The sequence below is a fragment of the Otolemur garnettii genome, unplaced genomic scaffold (genome assembly GCF_000181295.1).
Source record: "Otolemur garnettii isolate 467f Iridium unplaced genomic scaffold, OtoGar3 scaffold00127, whole genome shotgun sequence".
NCBI classification, from domain to species: domain Eukaryota; kingdom Metazoa; phylum Chordata; class Mammalia; order Primates; family Galagidae; genus Otolemur; species Otolemur garnettii.
The window spans coordinates 1,226,731-1,252,177 of NW_003852522.1; the positions used below are offsets into that span (position 1 = coordinate 1,226,731).

Here is a 25,447-nt window from a genome sequence, read left to right on the forward strand (position 1 = left end):
ATATATATATATATATATTACTTTCCAACATTCCACTGGGAACCCTTGACTTTTCCACTTAACCCAGGGAAGCAGCTTTTGCTATTGGCAGAACAGAAAAGAGTGGCCAGAGTGTGTTGGGACAGAGAGATCAGCAGAAATTAAATCATGCAAGATCTTATGATTATGGTACAGTTTGGATATCATCCCAAACTTGAAGGAAGGCATGAGAAGATTTCAGCTAGGGAGTGACAGAAAACTGCCATCTTGAACTTAATGTGTCTACAATCCAGTGCTCACTCTTAACCAAACCAAGCTCCTTCCTCCATCCACCCCATGTCTATTGACAGCAACTCCATCTTGCGGGTAGCCCAGACGAAAACCCTGGAATCATCTTGACTCCTCTCTCTCCCTCCCACTGGATGTCCTAGGCACGGCCATATTGTTCTCGGCCATATTGTTCTCCATAGCACCTCACACCGTCCAACATTCTCTATATCTTCACATTATCACTTTGTTCTTGGCAGCATCCTCAAGCCCTACCAGAGTATCTGGCACATGGTAAGCACTCACTAAATCCTTGGTGAATAAGTGAATGAATCAGGAAGCCAAAACGCCATTCTTCCTTCTCTTTCTTCGACATGGTTGCCCTTCAATTCATGCAACTAGTCACATGAGGCATTGAAACCTAGCACAGTAGAGAACTGGGATTCTGTGTTCTGCCAAAAAATCACCTACACTCATATGTTTATCACAGCACAGTTTACAGTCACAGAGATATGGAATCCATGTGCCCATCAACCAAAGAGTGGATAAAGAAAATATGATGTACTAAGTAGTATTCCATAGAGTATATATAAGAAAGGATGAAATAATGTTTTTTGCAGCACCTTGGGTGAAACTGGAGGCCATTATTCTAAGTGGCATAGCAACAGGAATGGAAAATCAAACACGACACGTCTCATATATAAGTGGGAGCTAAGCTACAGGCTCACAGGGCATACAGAGTGTACAGCGGACACAGGAGGTAGGAGGGGCCGAGAGAATGAAAACCACTTTCCCTTCATATAGTAAAATATGTACTATTGGGCTGGTGGATATGCACGTAAACCAGAGATCACCACTATAAATTCATCTGTGTAATTAAAAATCACCCATACTCCTACATATATCAAAATACTAAACATAATTTTTTTTTAATTTTTAAAAGATTAACAGAAAGTCCAAGCAGGGTGACTCATGCCTGTGATCCTAGAACTTAGTGAGGCTGAGGTTTGAGGCCAAGGAGTTCAAGACCAGCCTGGTCAAGAACAAGACCCCATCTTTACTAAAAAGAGAAAAATTAGCCAGGTATTGTGGCAGGTGCCCGTAGTCCCAGCTACTCTGAAGGCTGAGACAGGAGGATGGCTTGAGCCCAGGAGTTTGAGGTTGCAGTGAGCTATGATGATGCCAAGGAACTTCAGTCTACATGACCCTGTCTCCAAAAAATAAATAAATAAGTAAGTAAATAATGATAAAAAGAAAAGAACTCGGATTCTGGAGTCCTGTAGTTGGTCTAGGCTTCCAGTTCTTGCTTGGGGTTATAGACCCCCATGTGCTGTTAACTTCTCTGAGCTTTAGTTTTCTCCTCTGCCAACCGCCAGGATCCAGGGAAGATTTGACAAGGCCCAGGCAAGCTCCCTGGTGCACGGCAATCAATGGCAGCTATATATAAACTGGGGCTCCTTTGTACTCCCACTGTCTCCGTCCTAGTTCCAGACCTCATTACACCAGCCTGCTCTGGAGGCTTCCTCCTAACTTCTGTTCCGTCATCACCAATCTGTCCTTTCAGCTGTCAGGCTTGTCTTCCCAACGCCAACCCTAATCACATCCTTCCCCTGCTCCAGAACCTTACATGACTCCCACTGTCCACAGGACAAGCCCCATCTTCTCAGCCTCCTATTCACAGCCTCCCCTATCCAGTCCTCTCAAATAATTCCCCACCAGTTACCCTGAGCAAGGCCTTCTGCCTCTGTAGGGTACTCTCGGCCAGAGAAATCTTCATCATCTTCCTCTCCTCCCCACCCATTCCTTCTTATCCTCCCAGGGAGGGGGATGTGAGAAAATGCATCTTGGGAGCCAGCTGGGACTGCAGTGGAAATGAGGAAGGTGGGATTATATCTGCACTTCTGAGGCTTAGACAGGTTAAGACAAAGGCCGCCCAATGAGAAATGCATGGCCGGGGTTTCCCCGGTCTGAGATTTTCTTATTGTGCTGTGCTGCTTGCCCAGATCTGAGTTACAAGGCTGTCCCACCCATTACTCATTTCCTCTTCATTCCTGCCTCCTCCTAAATCCCTGGGCTCAGAGGGCCTTGGAGTTGAATCTCTCACCCACTTACTTGTGTGATGGTCTAAGGGCAGGGTTTAGTTCATCTCAGTGTTATCTTCACATCCAGCACAATCTCCCTGGTCCAGGCCCATTGGTGTGCACATGAACCAGTGCAGTTGCCTCCTCCCCAATCTTTGCTTTCATCCTCGCCCTGCCCAAGAGGGGTCATATTTAATACAAATCAGATCATGCCCTTCCTCTGCTTAGAACCCTCCATGGCTCCCACCTTAGTCAGAGCAAAACCCAAAGTCCTCACCAAGACCCACAAGGTCCTGCATCATCTGCTCCATCACTTCCTGCCTCTCTCCTCCTTGTTCACCCTGCTCCAGTCACACCATCCTCATCGCTGTTTTTCAGATGCACTAGGCATGGCCCAGCCTCAGGACCATTACATTAGTTTTCCCCCCACTGCCTAGAGTTCTCTCCTGATATATTCATTTGGCTCAGACCCTCATTTTATGTTTTTTTGTTTCTGAGACAGGGTCTGGTTCTGTTGGCAAGCTGGAGTGCAGTGGTGGTATCATAGCTCTCTGCAATCCCCAACTCTTGGGGTTAAGTGATTGCCCTGCCTCAGCCTCCAGAGTAGCTGGGATTGCAGGTGCCCGCCACACCCAGCTAAAACTATTCACAATAATTGGAAACTTCAGCGAGTTGTTCGTCACCCTCTTGCTTGTGGAGGGTCAGACCTTCATGTTGAAGGCTGCTGACTGATCCGGGTGGTATTTGCTGAAGGTTGGGGTAGCTGTGGCAATTTCTTAAAATAAAACCACAAGTTTGTTGCCTCAACTGACTTGTTTACAAAAGATTTCTCTGTAGCGTGCATTGCTTTGGGGTAGCATTTTATCCACAGTAAAACTTCTTTCAAAATTGGAATCAGTACTCTCAAAGCCTGACGCTGCATTATCAACCATGTTTATGTAATATTCTAAATCCTTTGTTGTCATTTCAACTGTGTTGAAAAGCAACTCCTTATCCATTCAAGTTTGATCATGAGATTGCAGCAATTCAGTCACATCTTCAGGCTCCCCTTCCAATTCTAATTTTCTTGCTATTTCCACCACATCTGCAGTTTCTTTCCCCACTAAATTCTGAACCCCTCAAATCATCCATCAGGGTTGGCATCAGCTTCTTCCGAACTCCTGTTCCTATTGATATTTTGACTCCTCCCATAAATCATGTGCTCTTATTGGCATCTCGACAGAGGAGTCCCTTACAGAAAGTTTTCACTTTACTTTGGCCCAGATCCATCAGAGGAATCACTATCTTTGGTAGCTATAGCCATATAAAATGTATTTCTTAAATAAAAAGATTTGCAAGTTGAATTTATTTCTTGGTCTATGGGCTATAGAATCGATGTTGTGTTAGAGACATGAAAACAATATTCACCTCCTAATACATCTCCATCAGAGCTTTTGGGTGACTAGGTGCATTATCAATGAACAGTAATAATTTGAATCTTTTTTTTCAGAGCAGTAGGTCTCAACAGAGAGCTTAAAATATTCAGTAAACCAGGCTGTAGACCAGGGGTCCTCAGACTTTTTAAACAAGGGGCCAGTTCACTGTCCCTCAGACCGTGGCCCCGGGACGAGTCAGCTGCAAAGCAGGACAGGCAGCGGTGGCAAAAACACCCGGTGAGCCGGATAAATGTCCTAGGTGGGCCGCATGTGGCCTGCGTGCTGTATTTTGAGGACGCCTGCTGTAAACAGATATGCTGTCATCCAGCCTTTGTTGTTTCATTCATAGAGCACAGGCAGAGTCGATTTGGCACAATTCTGAAGGGTCCTAGGTTGTTTGGATATGTGAGTGAATGTTGGCTTTGGCTTAAAGTCACCACCTGCATTAGCCCCTAACAAGAGAGTCAGCCTGTCCTTTGAAGCCACACATTAAGTTCTCCTCTATAGCTACCAAAGCCCTACATGGACTCTTCCTCCAATGTAAGGGCTGTTTTGTTTTCATTGAAAATCTCGGGTTTAGTATAGCCACATTCCTCAGTGATTTTAGCTACATCGTCTGGATAGCTTGCTGTAGCTTCTACATCAGCACTTCCTGCTTCACCTTGCACTGTTCCGTCTTGGAGATGGCTTCTTTCCTTAAAGCTGGTGAACCAACCTCTGCTGGCTTCAGACTTTTCTTCTGCAGCTTCCTCACCTCTCTCAGTCTTTATAGAATTGAATAGTTAAGTCCTTGCTCTGGATTAGTCTTGGCTTATGGGAATGATGTGGTTGGTCCCACCTTCTATCCAGAACACTCAGACTTTCTCCATATTAGCAGTAAGGCTGTTTTGCTTTCTTACCATTTGTGTGTTCACTGGAGTAGCATTTTTATTTCCTTCGACAAATTTTCCTTTGCATTCACGACTTGGAAGCTAGAGGCCTTGCTTTTAGCCTAGCTCAGCTTTCAACATGGCTTCTTTACAAAGCTTAATGTGTTCTAGCTTTTGATTTAAAACGAGAGACGCAGGACTCTTCCTTTCACTTGAACACTTAGAGGCCATCGCAGGATTGTTCATTGGCCTGATTTCGATATTGTTGTGTGCCAGAGAATAGGGAGGCCTGGGGGGAGGAAGAGAGATGAGGGGACTGCTAGTCGGTAGAGCAATCAGAACACTCACAACATTTATCCGTTAAGTTCACTATATGGGTGGTTCACGGTGCCCTAGAACAATTACAATAGTAGTGTCAAAGATCTCGGATCATAGATCAGCCTAACAGGTATGATAATAATGGGGAAAAAATGAAATATTGTGAAAATTACCAATACGTGACCAGAGACACAAAGTGAGCATGTGCTGTGTGCTGTGGGAAAGATGGGCCCATAGACTTGTTTGACACAGAATTGCCGTAAACCTTTGATTTGTTTAAAAAAAAAAGAGAGAGAGAGAGAAGAAGAAAGAAAAGAAAGCAGTATCTGTGAAGCACAATAAGCAAAGCACAATAAAGCAAGGTATATATACTTGTATTTATTGGGTTTTCTCCCAGTCCCCCCACACAGAGAGAGAGCAGGATGGGCCTCGCATGTTTTAGTGCTCAGTTAATGTTTGTGAAGTGAATAAATGAAGCCTCAATAAGTGGCTGTCATTTTCTGTTCATACCCTAATGGACAGCTATTATCTGCCAAGAAAGGAAAAAGGAATAGAATAAGACAGATTGCTTTTTTTGAGGCAGAGTCTCACTGTGTTGCCCAGGCCAGAGTGCAGTGGTGTCATCATACCTCACCACAACCTTAAACTGCTGAGCTCAATTGATCCTCCCACCTCAGACTCCTCAGTAGCAGGGACTACAGGTGTGCACCATTGCCCTCAGCTCATTTGTCTGTTCTTTGCAAAGATGGGGTCTTGCTCAGGCTAGTGTCAAACCCAAGTGATCCTCCCATCTCCTAGAGTGCTAGGATTACAGGCACAAGCCCCTGTGATATACAGAATTTGAGGGACCCAAATTAGCATCATAAAGTTGGTGGGGGAAGATAAAATAGAGTTAAATTGAATTAAAAGTTGTATGGTGTGGTCCCCACCAACTCTCTGGTTTCCTGGTATAGAGTTCCACCCTCACCATTCAAATCCCAGTCATGCTCCCATGTCATCCCTTGAATTTGCCAAGCTCTTTTCAATCCCAGACTCTCTTGTCATGCCCATTCTCTCAGCCTGGAAAGTTATTTTCCCTCTGACCAATTCCTTTGCCTCGTCTGTGAGACCTTGGCTTGAAATGAGGATATCCCCAGGTCCGAGACTAATTAACATAACCTATCACATGCCCCTCAAAGCCACTGTCTTTCCAGCTCACCCTGGGAAGGCATCACACCTGAGAGGCGTCATTCATTGTGTGCATTTTTTTTTTTTTCTTAAATATTTCTCTTCTACATCCGCATGGGGCAGAGATAGTCTTGTGTATTGCTCTATCCAGCACATAGGACGTGCTCCAATGCACCATTTTGGATAGTGAGAATATGTCAGTCCAACCTAACATTCCCATCTCTGCTGTAGGAATAATCTTGAAAATAGAGTTGGTGCACTCCTTGTTTTAGTTTGGGATGACCCAGAATAGATCCTGAAACAAGGATTCAGGTACAAGTAGTTCATCACAGTGGTGACCCTAGAAAGTGTTGATTGGGGAGATAAGACAAGGAGGGGTGAGTTGTGTGGCAAGTTACCCCAGTGGGCAACTGCTCAGTCTCATCAAGAGGCCATGTGGAACTCACATCTTAAGCAATCCAAAGGAGGGGCAAGGGAGCTGGGGAATTGGTTCACCTACTCCCAGCAGTGATCGGTTGAGGGCTGCTCCCTTAGGGGCATTCATTCCATGGACCTGCCCCAGTTTCGGAGAAATCCCTGAAGCAAAGAGGTCCAGATACTGGCTGGCCACAGGCTGTAGTGCTAATTCCCAGACTTCTGTACAAAACTGAAGATACCACCAAATTATTTGCTGTGCTGACCTCATCTTAACCATAGAGCCCTCTGGTGCTCAGCATTTCTCGTCCATTGTTTCATTGCATTGTGTCTTGACAGCTCCCTGTGTATCACTTACCTCTAAAATGGACACGTTCAGGTCATTGGCCCAGGAGGGACCCCCCTGTCTCGCCAGCAGTATTTTACAAATGAGGCCCCAGGACAAGATCTTGTCAGGAGCGTTTCTACAGAAGGCTCATCTTACCTATTGCCATCATCATAATGACTTGCATTTACACGTGTCACTCTTTTTGACCCAAGATTTGGGGTCTCTGGCCACGTAGGGGCTGATGCCAGCTGGTCTGTATGGGCAGGATTACAAACTTTTTTTCAGTTTATTTGTAAATAGCTTAGCATGCTACCTGTGTGCCTGGCACCTTACCGACCACTTCACAGATATCAACTCATTTAATCCTCACACCTTTTGAGGTATTGATACTGTTGTTGTCCTCATTATACAAAAGAGAGAAACTGAGGCCCAGAGTGGAGAAATGACTTCCCCAAGGTCACCCCGCTGGAGAGTGGTAGAGCGGGGATTTGAACCCATGGGGGCTGGGCTCCGAAGGGTCTGCCATTCCCCCAGCCCCCCAATCTATTGTGGCTGTAGGTTGCAAAATATATTGACTGTCACCACAGCTGGGTGCCACAGAGAAGCTTTCTCTCATTGCAACGTTTAGGAAGCATCAGCTATATACCTGGTTTGCGTCTCTGTAAATCAACTTGTATCCTCTGAGGCAGGTACTTTTAAGACCATTTCACAGGTGATAAAACTGTGTGAAGTGTAAAGTCACCTGCCTGTAGTCCCCTATCTGATACAGTACAACCCGGACCCCCAAGCACTCTTGCCCATCTGTCTAACCCTGAAACCCACCCTCTGTTCTCCATTCTGGCTTCTTCTAGCATCTTGGCAACAGTGGGGACTGAGTTTGACCTACGGACACTGAGGGCAGTTCGAGTGCTGCGGCCGCTCAAGCTGGTGTCTGGAATCCCAAGTGCGTGAGTTTCTGACCCTGGCAAGGGGTCTGCTCAGGGGTCCCGGGAGCCCTCAGTTTCCCTTCCCAGAGCATCTCAGTAGGGTCCCCAGCCTGGGTGAGGGCAGTCTGCTCTTTGGGGAGGCTCCCCAGGGGAAGTGTGGCTGCAGATCTGGGTGAGCTTCTGAAAGCGAGCCAGGAGCTGCACTCATTTGCTGGGCACACCCGACCAGGATGCTCTCCTTCAGTATTCAGAACCCTATGACATTGATGGTACTGATATCTCCATTTTACAGAGGAGGAAACTGAGGCTCAGAGTGACTGAAAATTGAAGCAGGGTTTCATAGCTGAGAGGTGGCAAAAATAGGACTTAGAATGCCTGGGCAGTGACACCAGTGGCAATGACCATTGCCATTTATTGAGTACCTACTGTACTAGGCACTACAGAAAAGGCTTTGTGAGCATTGTTATTTTATCCCCATAAATACCCAATGAACATCTGTTTTACAGGTGAAAAGGCTGAGGCTCAAAGAGGTAAAATTACTAATCTGAATTCTTACAGGTTGACAGTGACAAGCTCCAAAATCCATACTTGTTCCATGTTGCTTTCTAATTATCCAAGCACATTTATTCCCCCTTTAGGGGGTGGTTGCCATCTGCAGAGTAAGGATTAAGTTACAGGTTTTCCAGAAAATTTTAGAAAGAAAAAAACAAAACAGAGCTGTCCTTTTTTCTATGCTTCTGTCTCAATTGTTGGCAATAACTTAGAAATCACTTACTGTGTAACAGGCATTGTTCTAAGTATTTTTCTGTTTTATAAACTCATTTTTCCTGCCAATAAGCCTGTGAGTTACCTGGGCTCTCTTCTTATCACCATGTTACATTTGTTGGCTGTGTTCTTCAGATTCATTGCCATTCAGGTTTAAAGAGTTAAGATTTCCCAGATGACCGCCAGCAGGGTCTTTTTGTAGAAAGAAAGCATTTCTCTCCAGGTCTCTGCAAGATTTCAGCAGAAGCCTGCATCATACTAAATTAAAGGCCATCCCAGATCTAATACTAACAAGAGTCTCTGTTCACTGACTACGTGTGTATGACATACCAGATAGTTTGCTAGGTGTGGACTCTCTCATTTAATCCTACAAGAGAGGGACTGTCCTGGTTCCCATTTATAGATGGAGAAACCGAGGTCGCATCACTAGTAAGTAGATGACTAGGTCAGATTCCCAGGAAGCAGAGAGTTAGGCAGGTGATCTGATACAGCTGCCTCATTGGGGCAGGGGGGAGGGACATTCCCAGGAGAGTGAGTGTGAGGTCAGCAGCAGAAGGAATCAAACAAGGTTGCATGCACAGCCTGATCCCAGGAATATTATACATAGCACCAGAGCTGTCCTCCAACATGAGGCAAGGAGGCTGCCCTTTCTACTTCTCTGATTGATTATTGGGGATGGGAAGTGGAGAAGCAATAGCCTTCCAAGTGACTGGGAGTCCTTGATCACAAAGGACAATTCTGCTAAGACGAAAGGCAGCTATAAAGTGCAAAGAGGATCTGGGCAAGACACCAACGGCTATAGACCATACAGAGCCTTAACAATTGCACCACCTGCCTCCCTCTAACAGTAATATTATTTTGTTTTGTTTTCCTTTGAGACAGAGTCTTACTCCGTCACTCTGGGTAGAGTGCTGTGGTGTCATAGCTCACAGCAACCTCAAACTTTCAGGCTTAAGCCATCCTCCTGCCTCAGCCTCCCAAGTAGTTGGGACTACAGATGCTTGCCATAATGCCCAGCTAGTTTTTCTATTTTTAGTAGAGATAGGGGCTTGCTCTTGCTCAGGCTAGTCACAAACTCCTGAGCTCCAGCAATCCACCTGCCTCAGCCTCCCACAGTGCTAGGATTACAGGCATGAGCCACCGTGCTCGGCCAGCATCAGTATTATTTTGAGCCCCGTAGAGGAACTTAACTTCTTAGACCACACCAACAGTCTCCCTTTCTTACTGTGGTTTCTACCCCTCAAGAGGTGCTGACTGTGAACTGTGAAAAGTTCTAATCAATAGCCAAAGCCCCAAGCTATGTGTTTTTAATCTTCACTTGAATCACTTTCCTAATAGATAGCCCTAAGGTTTCAAGCATAGGATTTGACATCATTTAGACCTGAGTTAGAAGCCTCCAAAAAAAATTTAAAAATGGTAGTGATCATTATTATGAACACTTAGAATAGTGAAACTTTTAGAGAAGAATGAAAATATAAATATTGTCGACTTAACCCCTTCCTCCCATGAAAGAATTTGAAGCCTGGAGACATTCAGTTGTCGAGCAGCGCAGACCCATTTGTTATGTAAGACACTACCAGATGCTGAACTTGGCAGGATAAAGGCTGATGTGGGGTCTCTGATTTGGCTGATGGCAGTAACCCCAGATCAAGGTCTTCAGATGCCCAGTTGGATGCGTCTTCCATTCCACTATGCCCCTTTGGCGATGGCTTCCTGCCTTCTCATTCACCACCATTGCTGGATTAGGCTGCTCAGAACAAAAGACAGCATAACTGAGTGGGAGAACATCAAGCTTCATGTCCGGTGGACCTGGGTTCAAATCCTAGCTCTGCCGTTTCTCATGCACTTGAGTGAATCACAGCACCTCTCTGAGCCTTGCTTCCCACTTCTGTAAAGTGGGAGTGATTTTACACACATTCCCACTTCAGGGGGGTGTTGCTAGAAGCCAATGAAATAATGTTCAGTCTGGTTCCTCTGGGTTGGAATTGGGACACTGGCTGCGTTCCTATGAGCCACAACTAGCATATATGGCGCCATTGTGTGACTTGAGGAAAGTACACCCCCTCTTGGCAGAAAAAAAAATTAAGAAAATGGCTCCCCCTTCTGGGTGTATGTTGCTTAACACCTGGAATGTGGCTCAGAGAGCAGTAGATTTCCACACCTCTTGGCCGAAAGGTCATCCAATGGAATAATGTATGTAGTATCCCCAGGCTCTTGTGTGTTCTGGGGACATCTTGGTGGTGAAGTTTTGGGTGCTTTCTAACAGCCAGTGTGGCTTCTCTCTGTGTTTCCCCAGGTTTACAAGTCGTCTTGAAGTCGATCATGAAGGCAATGATCCCTTTGCTGCAGATCGGCCTCCTCCTATTTTTTGCAATCCTTATTTTTGCAATCATAGGGTTAGAATTTTATATGGGAAAATTTCATACCACCTGCTTTGAAGAGGGGACAGGTAGGTCTAAGCAACTTGGTGTGATTTTCCAGTTTCCTTCCTTGGGGACAAGCTCTGGAAAGGGTTATGCAGGGGCTCCTGCTTTCTCCTGGTGATGGAAAGAAGCACTTTCAGGAAGCATTGCAGGAAAGGCAGTTTGTGACATAGCCCCTCAGATCTTGGGTCGTTGCTATGATCTTGGGTTGTGGTCCCTCCAGAAGGCAACTCAAAGTTGGGGAAGGGATTGTTCTGAGAATGATCCCAGGAATGGGGAAGAGAAACAAGGAAAAGAAAGCATCTGGTGAAGGATGTGTTATCAGGCATTGATCACTGTGGGTAGCAGAAGCTCAGTCCCACTGGGCACCTCTGGGAGACAGCGTAGATTACATACCTCAGAGCCGTCCCAGCTACAGAGTGAGAGAGCCGGGGTATTTATCCACCTACTTCTGTCTGACATTGGTAAGGACTGTGGTGGGGGCATTAATGCCCAACACATCTGGTTATGCAAAACAGGTGTCATGGGTATTTTTGGACCTCAGCCCCTGAGTTCTAAACCAGGAAGAGGAGGAAGAGAGGATGTCCTGGCCACCATACTTTGCAGGCAGCAACCCTGCCCTAAAGAAGAGGATGGTACTGCATGGGTCCTTCTGGTCCACCCCTACTCCCATGATTTGCCTGAAGATGCCCCAGCTGGGAGTCTGGGGCACCAACCAATCAGAACCTAGGTCCCAGAAAGGCCCTTCCCCTATCTGCACTGTGCCCATAGTTAACCCTTCAACGTCTGAATCTAGGGGAATTGGGGTGGGTGGAGTGTTCAGGGGAAAAGCCAGGCAGGCTGGAGACACACTCCTGAGGCTCTCAGCTTTGAACTAGCAGCATGGAAGAGCCAACACCTGCCCCCCACCCCAACACCCAGAATACACATTCAGGGACCAAATAGTTTTTGAATCCATTAAATCCCTGGTTACGTAAACTCAGCTACCTGAAGCCCCAGAATGAAATGGAATGAATAAGAAGGGATGCCTTCAGTATGTCAATATTTGGACCACCAGCTGTCCTGATGCAGGAAGATCGAGTGGAATGCTGCTGGTCAGTGCCAATTTTCAGCCTCAACTGAGCACACGGTTCAGAACCTTTCAGGTTAAGGGAGCCCTGAATTGAACGAGTGGTGCAGGAAAAAGGTTTCAGGGTCTCACTAGAAAAGTGAACATCTCAGAAGATTCTGTCTACGAGTGGCTTCCCACCTACCCTTCTCCACCCAGTGACCCCTGCCAGTGGATTAGCAGAGGCAGCCCTGAACCCTCTCCCCAGACCTGGGGTGGGGGAACCCAGTGGGGCAGGGTTTTTTGAGATGGGGGGAAGGATTTTGCCTCCTTTTCTCTCATTTCTCCTGCCTTCTCTCCTGGGCTTGTGAAGTTTGCTCAATATGGAATGTCCTAATTATTTCTTTCCCTGACGAAGAAGGTGTTAATTGAGGCAGAGCTATTTCTGCTCTTGGCCTCGTCACCCTGATGGAGAGAGAGAGAGAGAGATACAGGGCAGGGCCCCTTGGAAAAAATCAGCCACAAGCAGAGAAACCAGGACTCCTGGATCCTAGGTTTTTGTGAGGTTTTTTGGTTTTCCACCCCAGCCAAGTCTAGCTAAAGGGAACAAGAAGAGGCCATGGGCTGGTTTGGGTCTGAGTGGGGTTGTGAGGGGACAGATGTGGGTGGTGCAATTGGAGGGTAGGAAGCCTCGATTTAGGAGAAAGACTGAAAAGCTCACGATTAAAAATATAAGACGTGTGAGTAAGAGACGGATATATACAGACACCCAGGCAGCGGGTTAATTTTAAAATGTATTTATAACCAAATTCCTCAGACGCTTCTGGACGGTTGTTTTTCTAGAAGCAACAGTTCCGAGCGGTTCGTGTTGGTGTTTGGGGGGTTGAGGGGGATTGCGAGCAAGAACACCGCTGGGCAGAAGCTGCTAAAGATAGATGCGTTCTCAGCTGCTTCCTAGTGTCGGGAGCCGAGTTCCTGTGCGCCCAGCACCGTGCCAGCCAAACACTCAGAAGAAAGCAAAGATATAGCAGAAGGCCTCCTGCTTTCTAAGAGCTTCTAAAATAGTTAGAAGAGGCAAGACCCCTCATTTAAATCTATTTATAGTAGTAAAGGCTAATGTGTGATTCCATCCACGCTGTCCCTGCCCCCAAATATGAAAATTCAGGAGCTATTGTAGGTTTGGAACAAAGGGCGTGGGGGCTGTGTTAACTAGACTAACACAAGGGGGACGGGGGTACACTTAAACACAGGATGGAAGGTTCCAAACAGAGGCACCACCCCCAAATGATAGTTCCCATTTATGATAACGGCTCATGGATTTTTTCCCCCTGCCCTGAACGTTATGTTTAAAAGAGTTTGCCTTCCAACCTGTATTTATTAAATACTGGCCCGTGAGCCAAGTCCAACATCAGCGGGGAAGGCATTTCCAAAAACTTAAAGTAAGTGGTGAGGCCAGACTTAGAGTTTGTTTCTATGTAACCGGAACTTGAAAAGCCAACAAGATTCATTCATTCTGTGCTGGTTTCTTTCCCTCTGCCGTGTGCTCAGTTGAGGCTGGGAATTGGCACTGCACAGCCTGTAGCACATACATTGAGATATATTTCTGTTGAGTAGGAAGCCTGGATTTATACACTCGGCTGTTTGTTTTCTTGTTGGACAATGTCACGCTCTTCTTTGAAAACCTTCAGAAGTTTCACTCAACGAATAAAGTCCTCCCAGACCCACTGCTCTGGTTAAGTGAGGACAATCCCAGGATAGGAGCTTCCATTCCCCTCCACCCCGAGCCCAGCAAAAAACACCTTGAGATTCAGATTGACCTTTGGTACATCCAGCAGACTGCCACCTCCCCAGGAAGCTATCTTCCTTTTCCAGCAAAAGGGGTGTCTGTTGGCACGTTTCTCTCTCCTTGTGGCATTTTCACAATCTGCTTCCTGCTATTTGGGGAGAAAGCTTAGCGCCTGTTCCTTACCCTTAGGCAAGGGTAGGAACTGTGTGTGCTGGTGTCCCTCACCCCCAGAACAGCTCCCTGAGCCCAGTACATCTGAAGAAGAAAAAAATCAAAAGACTAATGTGTGTCCTAATGAATGTCTGAAGGATGCTGCACACAATAACCACAGGGTGCACATCACACATTGCCCAAACTAATCCCATTATGAACTGTAAAGATCATCTCTACAAAGTTCAAAAAACTAAAATCATATACAAAATATGTTTTCTAACCACAGTGCAATTTAGCTGGATGTCAGTAACAAAAAAATAATTCTAAAAGTATTTAGAATTAAGAGACATGCTTCATTTATGGATGAAATGATGTGATGTCTGAGATTTGCTATAAAATATTCCAAGGGCAAGTCCAAGTGTTTGGAGGAGACATAGATGAAACATGATTGGCTGGGAATAGATAAGTGTTGAAATTGGTGATGGGTACATATGGATTCATTATATTATTCTCTCTGTCTCTCTTCATCTATATGTACCTGATAAGTTTTTTTAAAAGAAGTACATCTTAATTACTAATGAGTCAAAGAAGAAATAATAGAAATAGGAAAATATACATTACTTGAACAATAATGATAGTGCACAATGAAATTTATGAGATGCAGGTAAAGCTGCACTTAGAGGTAATTTATAGCCTCCATCTCAAAAGTTTACAAAAGAACGGGAAAAAAGACACAGAAAACTGGAAGAAAAGTAATAAAGATTAGAGAAGAAATTAATGAAATAGAAGACAGTCAATCAACAAAGCCAAACATTGATTTCTTCAGAGAGACTGAAAAGTTTGTCCCAATAGCCTTTTTTTTTTTCCCCAACAGCTTTATTCTTATTTCTCAGAGCTGGTTTTCTCTGCTGCTTCCCCTGACTTTTCTCCCCTTCCCTTTCATAGATGACATTCAGGGTGAGTCTCCAGCTCCGTGTGGGACAGAGGAACCCGCCCGCACCTGCCCCAATGGGACCAAATGCCAGCCCTACTGGGAAGGGCCGAACAACGGGATCACTCAGTTTGACAACATCCTGTTTGCAGTGCTGACTGTTTTCCAGTGCATCACCATGGAAGGCTGGACTGATCTCCTCTACAATGTAAGTAGTGCTGGGACAGAGCATGTTGAGAGCCAGAGTCCCTGAGAGGTAGCCCCTGCGACCAGTGAGGCTACTGAGGCTGCATGGAGGGACTCTGAGCTGGGGAAGGCAGCCCAGGGACAAACTTAACACAGCACCAGGAAAGCTGGTCTGAGGCTCTGGCCTTTGAAGACGCCTGGGGTTTATCAGCAGAACTCTAACTATAGGGATGGCCTCTTGGGGCATAGAAGTCTGGAGGGCACACAGATGCTATGTAATTTTTCCTTGTACAAGTGTTCAAATGTAATTTTTGATTTTTGAATATGGAAAGATGGTATGATGCAAAAACCAACACGGATAATAAGAGAGTAATATCCTCCCTTGAACCTAGGCAAGGGAGCCCTGTGCTGGTGCCCACCTGGCCCTGCCCCAACCAGGCCCCTTCCAGTGGGATGAGGAATTCGTGTAGCTGAGGAGATGTGTCTGCCAGAAGCTTGTGCTGGTAGACCACACTCTGGGTTATCCAGGATCTTGGAATTCCCTGCCCAAGCCCAGATTCCATGAACTTGCCTGAGATTCTTCTGTAGGTCTATTTATGCCACCCCTGATGGCCAAGGGTATTGAAAAGGTGGCTGTTGTCACAAATGTGACTGGAGCATGGATGCGCGTGCTGCAGTGTCCACACATGAGCATGGATCCCCTCTGGCAGGATAGAGCCATGAGTGGAAAAAGAAGGCAACAGGGCTGATCTCCCCATGCTTTGACCCAATGCAGATGTCCAGATTCCAAATTCCACTCTGACCTTCTGAGTCTTAGTGAAGGTGTGTTTGTCGAGTAGAAACATAAAGCATGTTTTATTTAGTTAGCTTTTAAATATTTACACATCATATGTGGCCTCCATTTGTAATCTTGTCCTAGATCTTGAAAATGTTAGGGACATATCTGAAAAGAAGTACACCCGTCTCTCCTTCCACCCCACCGTATTTCCCTTATGTAATCCCTTCAGTTCCTCCAAATATCCTTCTAGTGTTTACTTATGCAGATACAAGCACAGTCAAATCTATATCCTCTCCCCTCGTTCTTACACCAAAGGACAGCATCCTAAATAGACTATTCTGTTCCATAATTTTTTTTCTCTCATAACAACATTTTCTAGAGACCTTTCTATAGCAGGACATATGGAATCACCTCCATTTTTTGTACAGCTGAATAGTATTCTATTATGTGGCCGTTCGTAGTTTATGTGGTCCCCTTGAGAGAGATGCTCGAGTGGTTTCCTGTCCACTGACATCAGGCGTGATGCTGCCGGGAGCAATGTTGCATGTACCTCTTCTCATGCTTTTGCAGATAGAGCTGGAGGATGGCGGGGTGGCGATGTTCATTCCCAGAAGTAGTTAAGACTAGAAACTAAATACATTTATAATTTTGATGGATATTTAGTTTTAAAACTCCCTTCATCCTTAACACTATACAACTTTCCTCACCCACGTAGGTGAAGAGGACAGGGCCAAGGATTCAGGATCAAACACAAGGACACCCAAGTATAGTGAGCTCGTAGAGCCTTCTAGGGCTACTCCACAGATGCGCACACATGCACACCTCTCTGTTGACTTGGGAAGTTCTCCTTTTACCTGCCTTAAGTACTGAAATTGCCAGTTAAGGTCAGGCCAGGGATTGGCCTGTGCAGGAAGCAACACCTGGCTTTCTCCTGTACATAGAGAAGGTGCATTTTCCCTCTAGTCCCAGTGCATGTTCCGTAAGGAATTCCCCCACTCCACCCTGCCCCCGCTGACGGTAGAGGGAGATTTACCAAAACTATTCTCTTTCATCAGTAGTCCATTTTAGGGTGAGGTTGAGAGTGCAGCTTGGGAGTAGGCAGACAAAGGAGCCACATGAACAGTTGTATGTGTCGCACACTGCACAAGTTATTGAATCTCAAGAATGTCATTCATGTTGTAGACTACATAGATTTCTACTGTTATTGTGATAATTTACTGAGAGATATAAAGAAAGTGAGGAAGGGACATGGTGTTGTACTTTGCATGAAGACCTTGTCTGAGTGTAGCATCTCTGGGAACAGGATAGCAGTTTCAAGTTCCCGCCCTCTCTAGGCTCCCCTGCTGACAGTTTGAGCAAAGGGTTATATCCAGTAAGTTGGCCAAAGCTCGCTGGGGGATTTTAATTGGTTCTAGGTTTTTACTAGGCTGGTGTGAAAGGCGGCCTCAGCAGGAAATGAACTCTCCTGGGAAGGAAAAGATTGGAAAATGGAGAAGGTTAGGGAACTCAGGGAGTGATTGGAAGTAGGGAATGGGAATTGGGAAAATTGTGAATGTAGAAAGGAGATGTGTCACAGAGTTGGACATCCGAAGAAAGGATCTAGGGTTCGGAGTAAGGTACTAGAAGTATGAGTAGTCACAGCACCACCATCCAAGAGGGTTTGCCCTGGGAACCTCTCAGCTTAGAGCTGAACCACTTCTGGAGAAGCAAGCTTAGTGGTCAGGAGCACAGACTGAGGCATCAGCCTGCCTGGATCTCTCCTAATTTTACCACTTCCTTGCTGTACAACCTTGGGCAAATTACTTGGCCTCTCTGTGCCTCCATTTCCACATGTGCAAAATGGGGAGAAGAGAGATACACACTCCTACCTGATAGAGCTCAAGGACTGAGGGAGGTGGATACACGTGAAGTGTTTAGAATAGAGTCTGGCCCTGGGTGACCTCCGTCAAATCCCGCCCCTGCCTCTAAGTGGTGTTCCTTTAGAACCATGTATGAATTTTTCATCATAACAACTCCAGCAGCAGCTGCAGAAGCAGAGTGAGCTGTGGGGTCTTATGTTACCCCTCACTTTGGCCCTGCTGGTAACTGCCACTAACTCAGAGTAGCTTTCCAGAACTTCCTAGGCATTTCTGTCCCACCCTCATCCTTTGGGTAGGAGACAGTGCAGTGATTTGACCCTAATGTGAACCTAGAGCTCAGCTTCTCACCTAGGGACAATTTTTGCCCCCAGTGGATGCTAGCCAGTGTCCTTAGACGTTTTTGGTTGTCACGACTGGATGGGAAGAAGATTGCTACCAGCATCCAGTGGGTGAAGGCCAGGGATGGTGCCCAGCATCCTATGTGACATAGCATGGCCTCCACCACAGAGGAGTATCTGGCCCCAAATGTCAATGGGCTTTCTATTGGGAACTTCTGGGCTGAAAGAACCCTTGAGAACGGGGAGTCCTGCTGTGACCACCTGCCATGCTCTGCCTCTCTCTCTGAGACTGCAGTGGCCTTTGAGAGCCCCGAGGAAGAGCACTGAAGCAGTGCTTGGAGGATTGGTGGAGAAATACCTCCCACCTTCCTCCCCACCGGGGCTTTTGCTCTGCCCTGCGTCTCCCCAGGGAAATCAGACTTCAGCTGCTCACAGGGCTAACCTGCTCACTAACATACCCTCCCTTCCCTGTCTTGTGCTTCCTGGGATCAATGCTTGGATTCATTGCCTTGGATGCTGTAACAAAGTACCTGAATTGGTGGCTTAAAATAACAGAAATTTGTTGTCTCACAGTTCTGGAGGCCAGAAGTCCATGCTTACAATCTCAGAGAACCACACACTTCCTGGAAAATCACCCCTGCCTGGTCCTGGCTTCTGGCAGTTGCCAGCAGTCCTTGGTGACCTTGACTTGGAGGTCCTTCGTCCTCCCTCCAGCATCACATGACATCCCCCCTTAGTATTTCTCTGTGTCTGTCTCTCCTCCTCCTCCTCAGAAGGGCATCAGTCCTACTGTTAGGACCCAATCTACTCCAATATGACCTCACCTTATTTAACTAATTACATCCACAATCACCCTATTTCCAAATAAGGTCACATTCTAAGACCCAGGGCCTAGGACTTAAGCATATACTTTGGGGGAATGGGAGACATAATTCCATTTATAACACCTCCCAAATAAACTACTTGCTTATGAACTCTTGGCTTGGGGCTTCCTAAATTAAGAGAACTCCTCCCTTCACCTCCAGCACAACCAGCAGGTTTTCTCTTTTTTTTTTGAGACAGAGCCTCAAGCTGTCCCCCTGGGTTGAGTGCCGTGGCATTACAGCTCACTGCAACCTCCAACTCCTGGGCTCAAGCGAGTCTCCTGCCTCCGCCTCCCAAGTAGCTGGGACCACAGGCGCCCGCCACAACGCCCGGCTATTTTTTGGTTGCAGCCGTCATTGTTGTTTGGCGGGTCCAGGCTGGATTCGAACCCCCCACCTTAGGTGTATGTGGCTGGCGCCTTAGCCAGTTGAGCTATAGGCACCGAGCCAGCAGGTTTTCTCAATGCCGGGGTGTAGAGACTACATGGCTATCTCTGAGATTCTGCTGGCAGGACAGAGCTGTTGTTTTTAGGGACTCTTTGGGACAGCCATCTGCCAGCTACCCAAGTCAGTCCTAGGATACTCCTCATCCTGTTTGGCCACAGGCATACACAGGGTGCCTCATGGAATCTTTGTCCTTTGTGACCGATGTCAGAGCTGAGGCCTGTGGGCATGATCTCAACATCCAACTCTTAGTCCGTTCTGAACAAACCTGTAGCTTGAGATCCGCAGAGGGTCTTAACACACTTGTTCCATGCAATTTGGGGTCCATGGGCCCAGAAGCCCAGTTGAGGTGGCCTATCTGGGTGGGTAGCACTTAAGGATCCTAGCATCTCATTTCTTCTCTTAACATCATTGAAATCCATTTATTTATTCGGTAATTATTTACTAAGCACCTACTGTGTGTGTGTGGCAATGATTAGATGATCAGGGATACTGCCATGAAGAAGGCAGACTAAAATCTCCTCCCTGGTAGGAGAGGCGGACGCAAACAGTAAACACTATAAATAATAAACCAGACAGAAAGTGAGAGACAGCCAGCAAATGCATATTGCAAGAAGCCCAGTGGGAACAAAAGCATAAGAGGACATGTGATGGGTGTGGGGGAGCTAGTCTAGGTCAGGCGATCAGGGAGGGCTCCTCAGAGGAGGTGACATGAGAGCAGAGAAGGAGGGAGCCAGGCAGATGTTTGAGAAAGAGCATTCCCAGCAGGGAACACAGGTGCAGCTCACCTACATGATGTCTTCAGTTCCCTTCTGGATATTGGATTTCTTTCTTTTCTTTCATTCTCAGCTTCCTGGTTTAGTATCTTTTGAAGAAACCCTAATCTTGACTAATTAGCAATGCTATTGAAGGTTATCAGGGTGTGCATACCAGAGTTATGTATAAAATCAGCACAACACTGCAAGCACCTTAAAAGCCTGGCAATAGGGGATCGATTGACTAGCCTATGTTCCCTCCATATATGATGGTGTATTATGTTGTCATTAAAGATCATTTGCCAGAAGAACATTAAGGATACGGGGAAATCCTCAACATGCAGTGATGAGTGAGAGAAATGAATTTTTAAAAAGTAATTGAGGCAAGGTAAGCCTTGTAATCTCAAGAGTATAAATATAAAAATGTAAGTAAAGGAAAAAAAAACCAACTTGGGTTACACCATACCAAGATAGCCTTCATGTAATAAGATTCAGAAATCTTAATTTTCTCCATACTTCTCTGAATCTTCAAATTTTTCTACAAGGAGTTTACTTCTTTTTTAATTTGTTATTTTATTTACTTATTTCTGAAATAGAGTTTTACTCTGTTTCTCAGGCTGGAGTGTAGTGGCGTCATCATAGCTCACAGCAACCTCAAACTCCCGGGTTCATTTTGTTAGTTTTTCCATTAATGTTCAAAGACTCCTCCCTCCTCAGCCTCCTTTAGTAGCTGGGACTATAGGCATGTGTCACCACGACTGGCTAATTTTTTTAACATATGTTATATTGGCAGGGTCCTGCACTGTTTCTCAGGCTAATCTTGAACTCTTCGCCTCAAACAATCCTCCCACCTTGCTCTCCCCTTTCTTTTCTGCTGGGAAAGAATCCCATTTAATATATGTGTTCATACCAGCCCCAGCCCCAGAAACAGAGCCTGATCTCCCCTCCTTTGAGAGTGGGCTGGACTTAGTGGCTCACTTCCAGACAGTAGTGGAAGGAAAGGGAAAAATAATAGTTTTATAGCAGAGAAACTAACAGACCCCACCTCAGTCAAATGACAAAGTTTAACAATTCCCAGGGATGTGGCTATCATGGAACCCTCGATTTGATGCCTCACGGCTATGATCTTCATCAAAACTCATGACCCCAGTTTAATCAGAAGCAACACATCAGGAATCCCAGATTAGAGGACACTACACCAGATACCTTGAGCAGTCCTCTCTGTGATGGTCAGGGTCATGAGAAACAAGGAAAGGGTGAGAAATAGTCACTAAGACATGCCAGCTAAAGGCAATGTGGGACCTGGGAACATGAATGGAAAAACTGATGAAATCCAAATAAAGTCTGGAGTTTCATTGTTTTAAAAAAACCTGTGAGGGAGAGATTATTGGCCCCCATTTTACAAATAAGGTTCAGACATGTCCAGAGACCTTACTGAGATTGCCCAGCCATGCGCTGGAATACAGAGTATGAGCCCTGTGATCTCCTCTTGCTTGTGCCCTGAGCTGGTCCCAGAGAGATAGCTACAGAGATGGGGAGAGGAGGGGAGCAAGGGAAAGAGAAGGAGTGAGGGGAGTTAAGGTTTTGAGGAACAGTTTATTAAAACTCTCCCTAAAGTCTGAGGCAGAGAAATTGCAAGAGCAGAAGCAGAAGGTCCACTTCACAAGTTCTTAGCCCTGATTTTCAAGGCATAATAAAAGACGTGATGTGATGGAGGAAACCAAATGTATAAAGACTATTATCAGAAATTTTTTTGTAAAAGATTAATAGCTGTGCAGAGTGGTGCATACCTGTAATCCCAGTATTTTGGAAGGTTGAGGTGGGAGGATCATGAGTTCAAGACCAACCTCTGCAACATAGTAAGACCCCCATCTCTACAAAAAAAAATTTCTTTTTATTAGCCAGATGTAGTGGTGTAGTCCCAGCTATTCAGGTGGCTAAGTTAGGAGGATCACTTGAGCCCAGGAATTCAGGGCTACAGTGAGCTATGAAGACACCACTGCACTCCATCCTAGGGCAACAGAGAAAGACCCTGTCTCTAAAAAGGGGAGGGAGTATCTCATTCGTTTATGGCACAGTTTAAGTAATGTGATCTTTTAACATCAACAAGACCCAATGACAGGTCACATAATTTCACATGAGTATTTAAGTTTGAAAGACTTAGCACGGTATCTGTGAACTATACGTGGTTTCTCTTGGTGATGAGTGTCACCAGTTCTGCCTAAACTGCCGCAGCTTGCTGTCTCCCTTTATAAGGGAAGGAAATGGCCCACTCCCAGTGAAAATGCAAGAAAGTCCAGGGGTAACTATTTTCTCTCCATCATGAGCTCCCTGAATTCTATCCTCAGACCCCCAAAATTTTCTCCACTTTCCTGCCAGCTGACTGAGGGACTCTCACAAGTGGCTTTCACCATGTCTAGAAAAATCCTCAGAGGAAGTTGATAATTTGTAGGTAACTGTGGTTCTCTTTGTCAGTGTCTGGCCCTGCCCCCACCACGACCAGTTTCCTAGCCTAAAATATCAATAGTGCCAAGGTTGAGAAGCCCTGCAATGGGAGACCAGGTCCCCCTGTGGACAGAGGCCTAGGGTACTGGCTGGGTATTGAGGTGAACCTGCCCCCTAAGGCTCTGGTATGGGGTAAGTGCCTGTCCACCATGCCCAAGGGCTACAAATACAAGTTTACTGGAAATCCTGTGCCCATGTGAGGTCCAACTCATGTCTAACTGCGATAAAACAAAACTCAGTTGACACAGCCCTTCTCTGCCCCTGACCTGGAGCCTCATGTCCCACTGGACAGGTCCTCAGACCTTCCCAAACCTGAGCAGGATGTGGGCAGCCTTCTGGAGTCGCAATGAACAGTCAGCCACTTACTGTGTATTGCCCTGTTCTGGGTACTTCTCTGGGTATCAATCCATGATTCTTGATGGTAAAATCCTCTGAGGCAAGGCCTTAAATATCCCCATTTTACAGATGAAGAAACTAGGGTCCAGAGCATTCTGCCACTCTACAGCCTCCCGTGGCAAACCAGATTGAGGGCTCGTTCTCCAAGCTCGAGAAGGTGGGTTGGGGAACCCCATGATCGCTGTGTGGAGCTGTCTGCTAGAGACAAGAGCCAGTGACTCTATGTTGCTGTAGTGACAGGTGGTCCCATTTCACAGGGACCCCCTCACCATGTGCCCTGCTCAGCTCAGAAAAGCCAAAAATTGCCTCCATCCCACACAGGGAAGGTCCCCAACGCCTTCTTCTCCAGCTGCGCTGAGGCAGATTGGGGTCGCTGTGTGGGTGACAGGACCTATTCTTTCTCTCAGTTGCTTCCAGGGACGGGAGGCAGACAGGCTGGGGGCCTTATCCTGAATCCTTCCTGACCAAGAAGGGGGTCCTCTGTAGGACCAGGATGCCTGGCGTTGACTTTGGGACGGCCATTAGCTGAGGGCTTTTTAGTGTGTGTGCCTGGCATCTCCCTGATCCGTAAAATAACCCTGTGAGGGAGATGTTAGCTCCACCTTCCAGATGAGGAAACTGAGGTTCACAGGGAAGAAGTGACCTGCCAATGTCCCCTAGCCAAGGTGACAAAGTCAGGACGCAAACCCAGTGCTGCACACTGTTCGTTACACGTTACACCCTCTCCCGATTCTCTCTTCTGCCCTGTCTTGTCTCTGTTATCCTTGCGTGTGTTTCTCTCCTCTCTCTCTCTCCCTTCTTTTTCTGCTCCTTCTTTGCTTTCTCCCCCCCTCCCCTTCGTGCTTTTCTCTGTGAATTTCCCTTACTCTCTATTTCTGTCCCTTGATTAATCTCAATTAGAAAAATAGCAAAATTATGTTTATTTGATGTCCGTAAATGCATGTCCCTTGGCAAATGGTCACTAAGGAACTGATTTTTTTTTTTTTTTGAAACAGCATTTTCCTCTGTCTCCCAGGCTGGAATGCAGTGCTGTTACCACAGCTTGCTGCAGCCTCAAACTCCTGGGTTAAAGTGATCCTTTCACCTCAGCCTCCCAAGTAGCTGGCATTACAGGGGCATGACACCACACCTGATTAATTTTTTAAGTTTTTCTTTTAGAGATGAGGTTTCACTGTATTGCCCAGGCTGGTCTCAAACTCCTGACTTTAAGCAGTCCTTCTGCCTTGGTCTCCCAGAGTGCTGGGGTTCAACTGATTTTTTAACTAAGCCTTTTTTCACTCATAGATGTTTGTCTTGGCCAATACCAAAGCATTCGACTTGAGGGCACTGGAGATTACTCGCTCATTGAATGCCTGGTGTATACAGGCGCTCTTTGAGGGTTCTGGAGGTGATATGTTAGTGGAAAAACCCGATGATCAGTGAGATAAGAGGCAGACACTACATAGCACGCTTACGTACATACTTCAGGCTTTGTGGGCTACACAGTCTCTGTTGCAACTACTCAGTCTGCTGTCATAGCACAAAAGCAGCCACAAACAAAACACTTAAGAGAATGAGGCCAGGAGCAGTGGCTCACACCTGTAATCCTAGCACCTTGGGAGGATTGCTTGAACCTAGGAGTTCAAGACTAGCCTGGGCAATAGTGAGACCCCATCTCAACTAAAAATAGAAAAACTAGCCAGGTGTTATGTTGTGGCAGTTGCCTATAGTCCCAGCTATTCAGGAGGCTGAGGCAGGAGGATCACGTGAGCCCAGGAGTTGGAAGCTGCAGTGAGTTATGATGGCCCCACTGCACTCTAGTCTGGGCAACAGAGTGAGACCCTGTCCCCAAAAAGTAAAAAGCGAGGAAAAAAAGAAAAAAGAAAAAGTGAGGTCTCATGGCCCTGCACCAGTCAAACTTAAGTTTGCTAAAACAGGTTGCCTTCCCCTGGACTGTAGTTTGCAGACCCCTTTGTTAGGGGTGGCGTGGAAGGATGGTGAGAGTTCAGGAAAAGAGCGGCACAGGGGCTGTGAGTTCTCTGGGTAAGAGACTGCAATCCTCTAATAAGATCTGAAGACACCAAGTTTATGAATCTGTTTATTATCACATGGGCCCCCCAAATATGTACACCTATTATGTATCAAAAAATTAAATATATACATACAAATACAATAAAGAAATGAAAAAGGTGAGAGGGAAGGGCAACCCTGGAGGATGAACAGCCAGTGCAAATTCCCCGAGGCTGCTGTATTCCTGGTGTGCATGAGGAACAGGGAAGCTGCCTCGGTGGTCGGGGGCAGTGAGTGAGGCTGAGGGACAGAGAGGATGAGGTAGGTCACTGGAGACTTCATGGACAGACAGCCCCATATAATTTATCATCCAAACCAGGACATTTGTGAGAATGAAAAGGAAAAAGAGGACTTAAAAAATAATTAGCAAGCACGACATGATCTATAATGAGTATAAACTGGGA

At 46.1% G+C, this 25,447-nt stretch overlaps 1 protein-coding gene across 3 annotated transcripts in view; it reads left to right on the top strand.

The window, feature by feature from the left end:
• The window catches only part of CACNA1A (calcium voltage-gated channel subunit alpha1 A), a 247,828-nt gene that overhangs the window by 104,624 nt on the left and 117,757 nt on the right, over positions 1-25,447 (top strand). For all 3 annotated transcript variants that reach the window (XM_003797905.1, XM_012810147.2, XM_012810146.2), the window contains exons 4-6: positions 7,690-7,781; positions 10,826-10,978; positions 14,885-15,078. In XM_003797905.1, the coding sequence (XP_003797953.1) occupies positions 7,690-7,781; positions 10,826-10,978; positions 14,885-15,078 (439 nt within the window). The remainder of the gene's footprint in view (positions 1-7,689; positions 7,782-10,825; positions 10,979-14,884; positions 15,079-25,447) is intronic.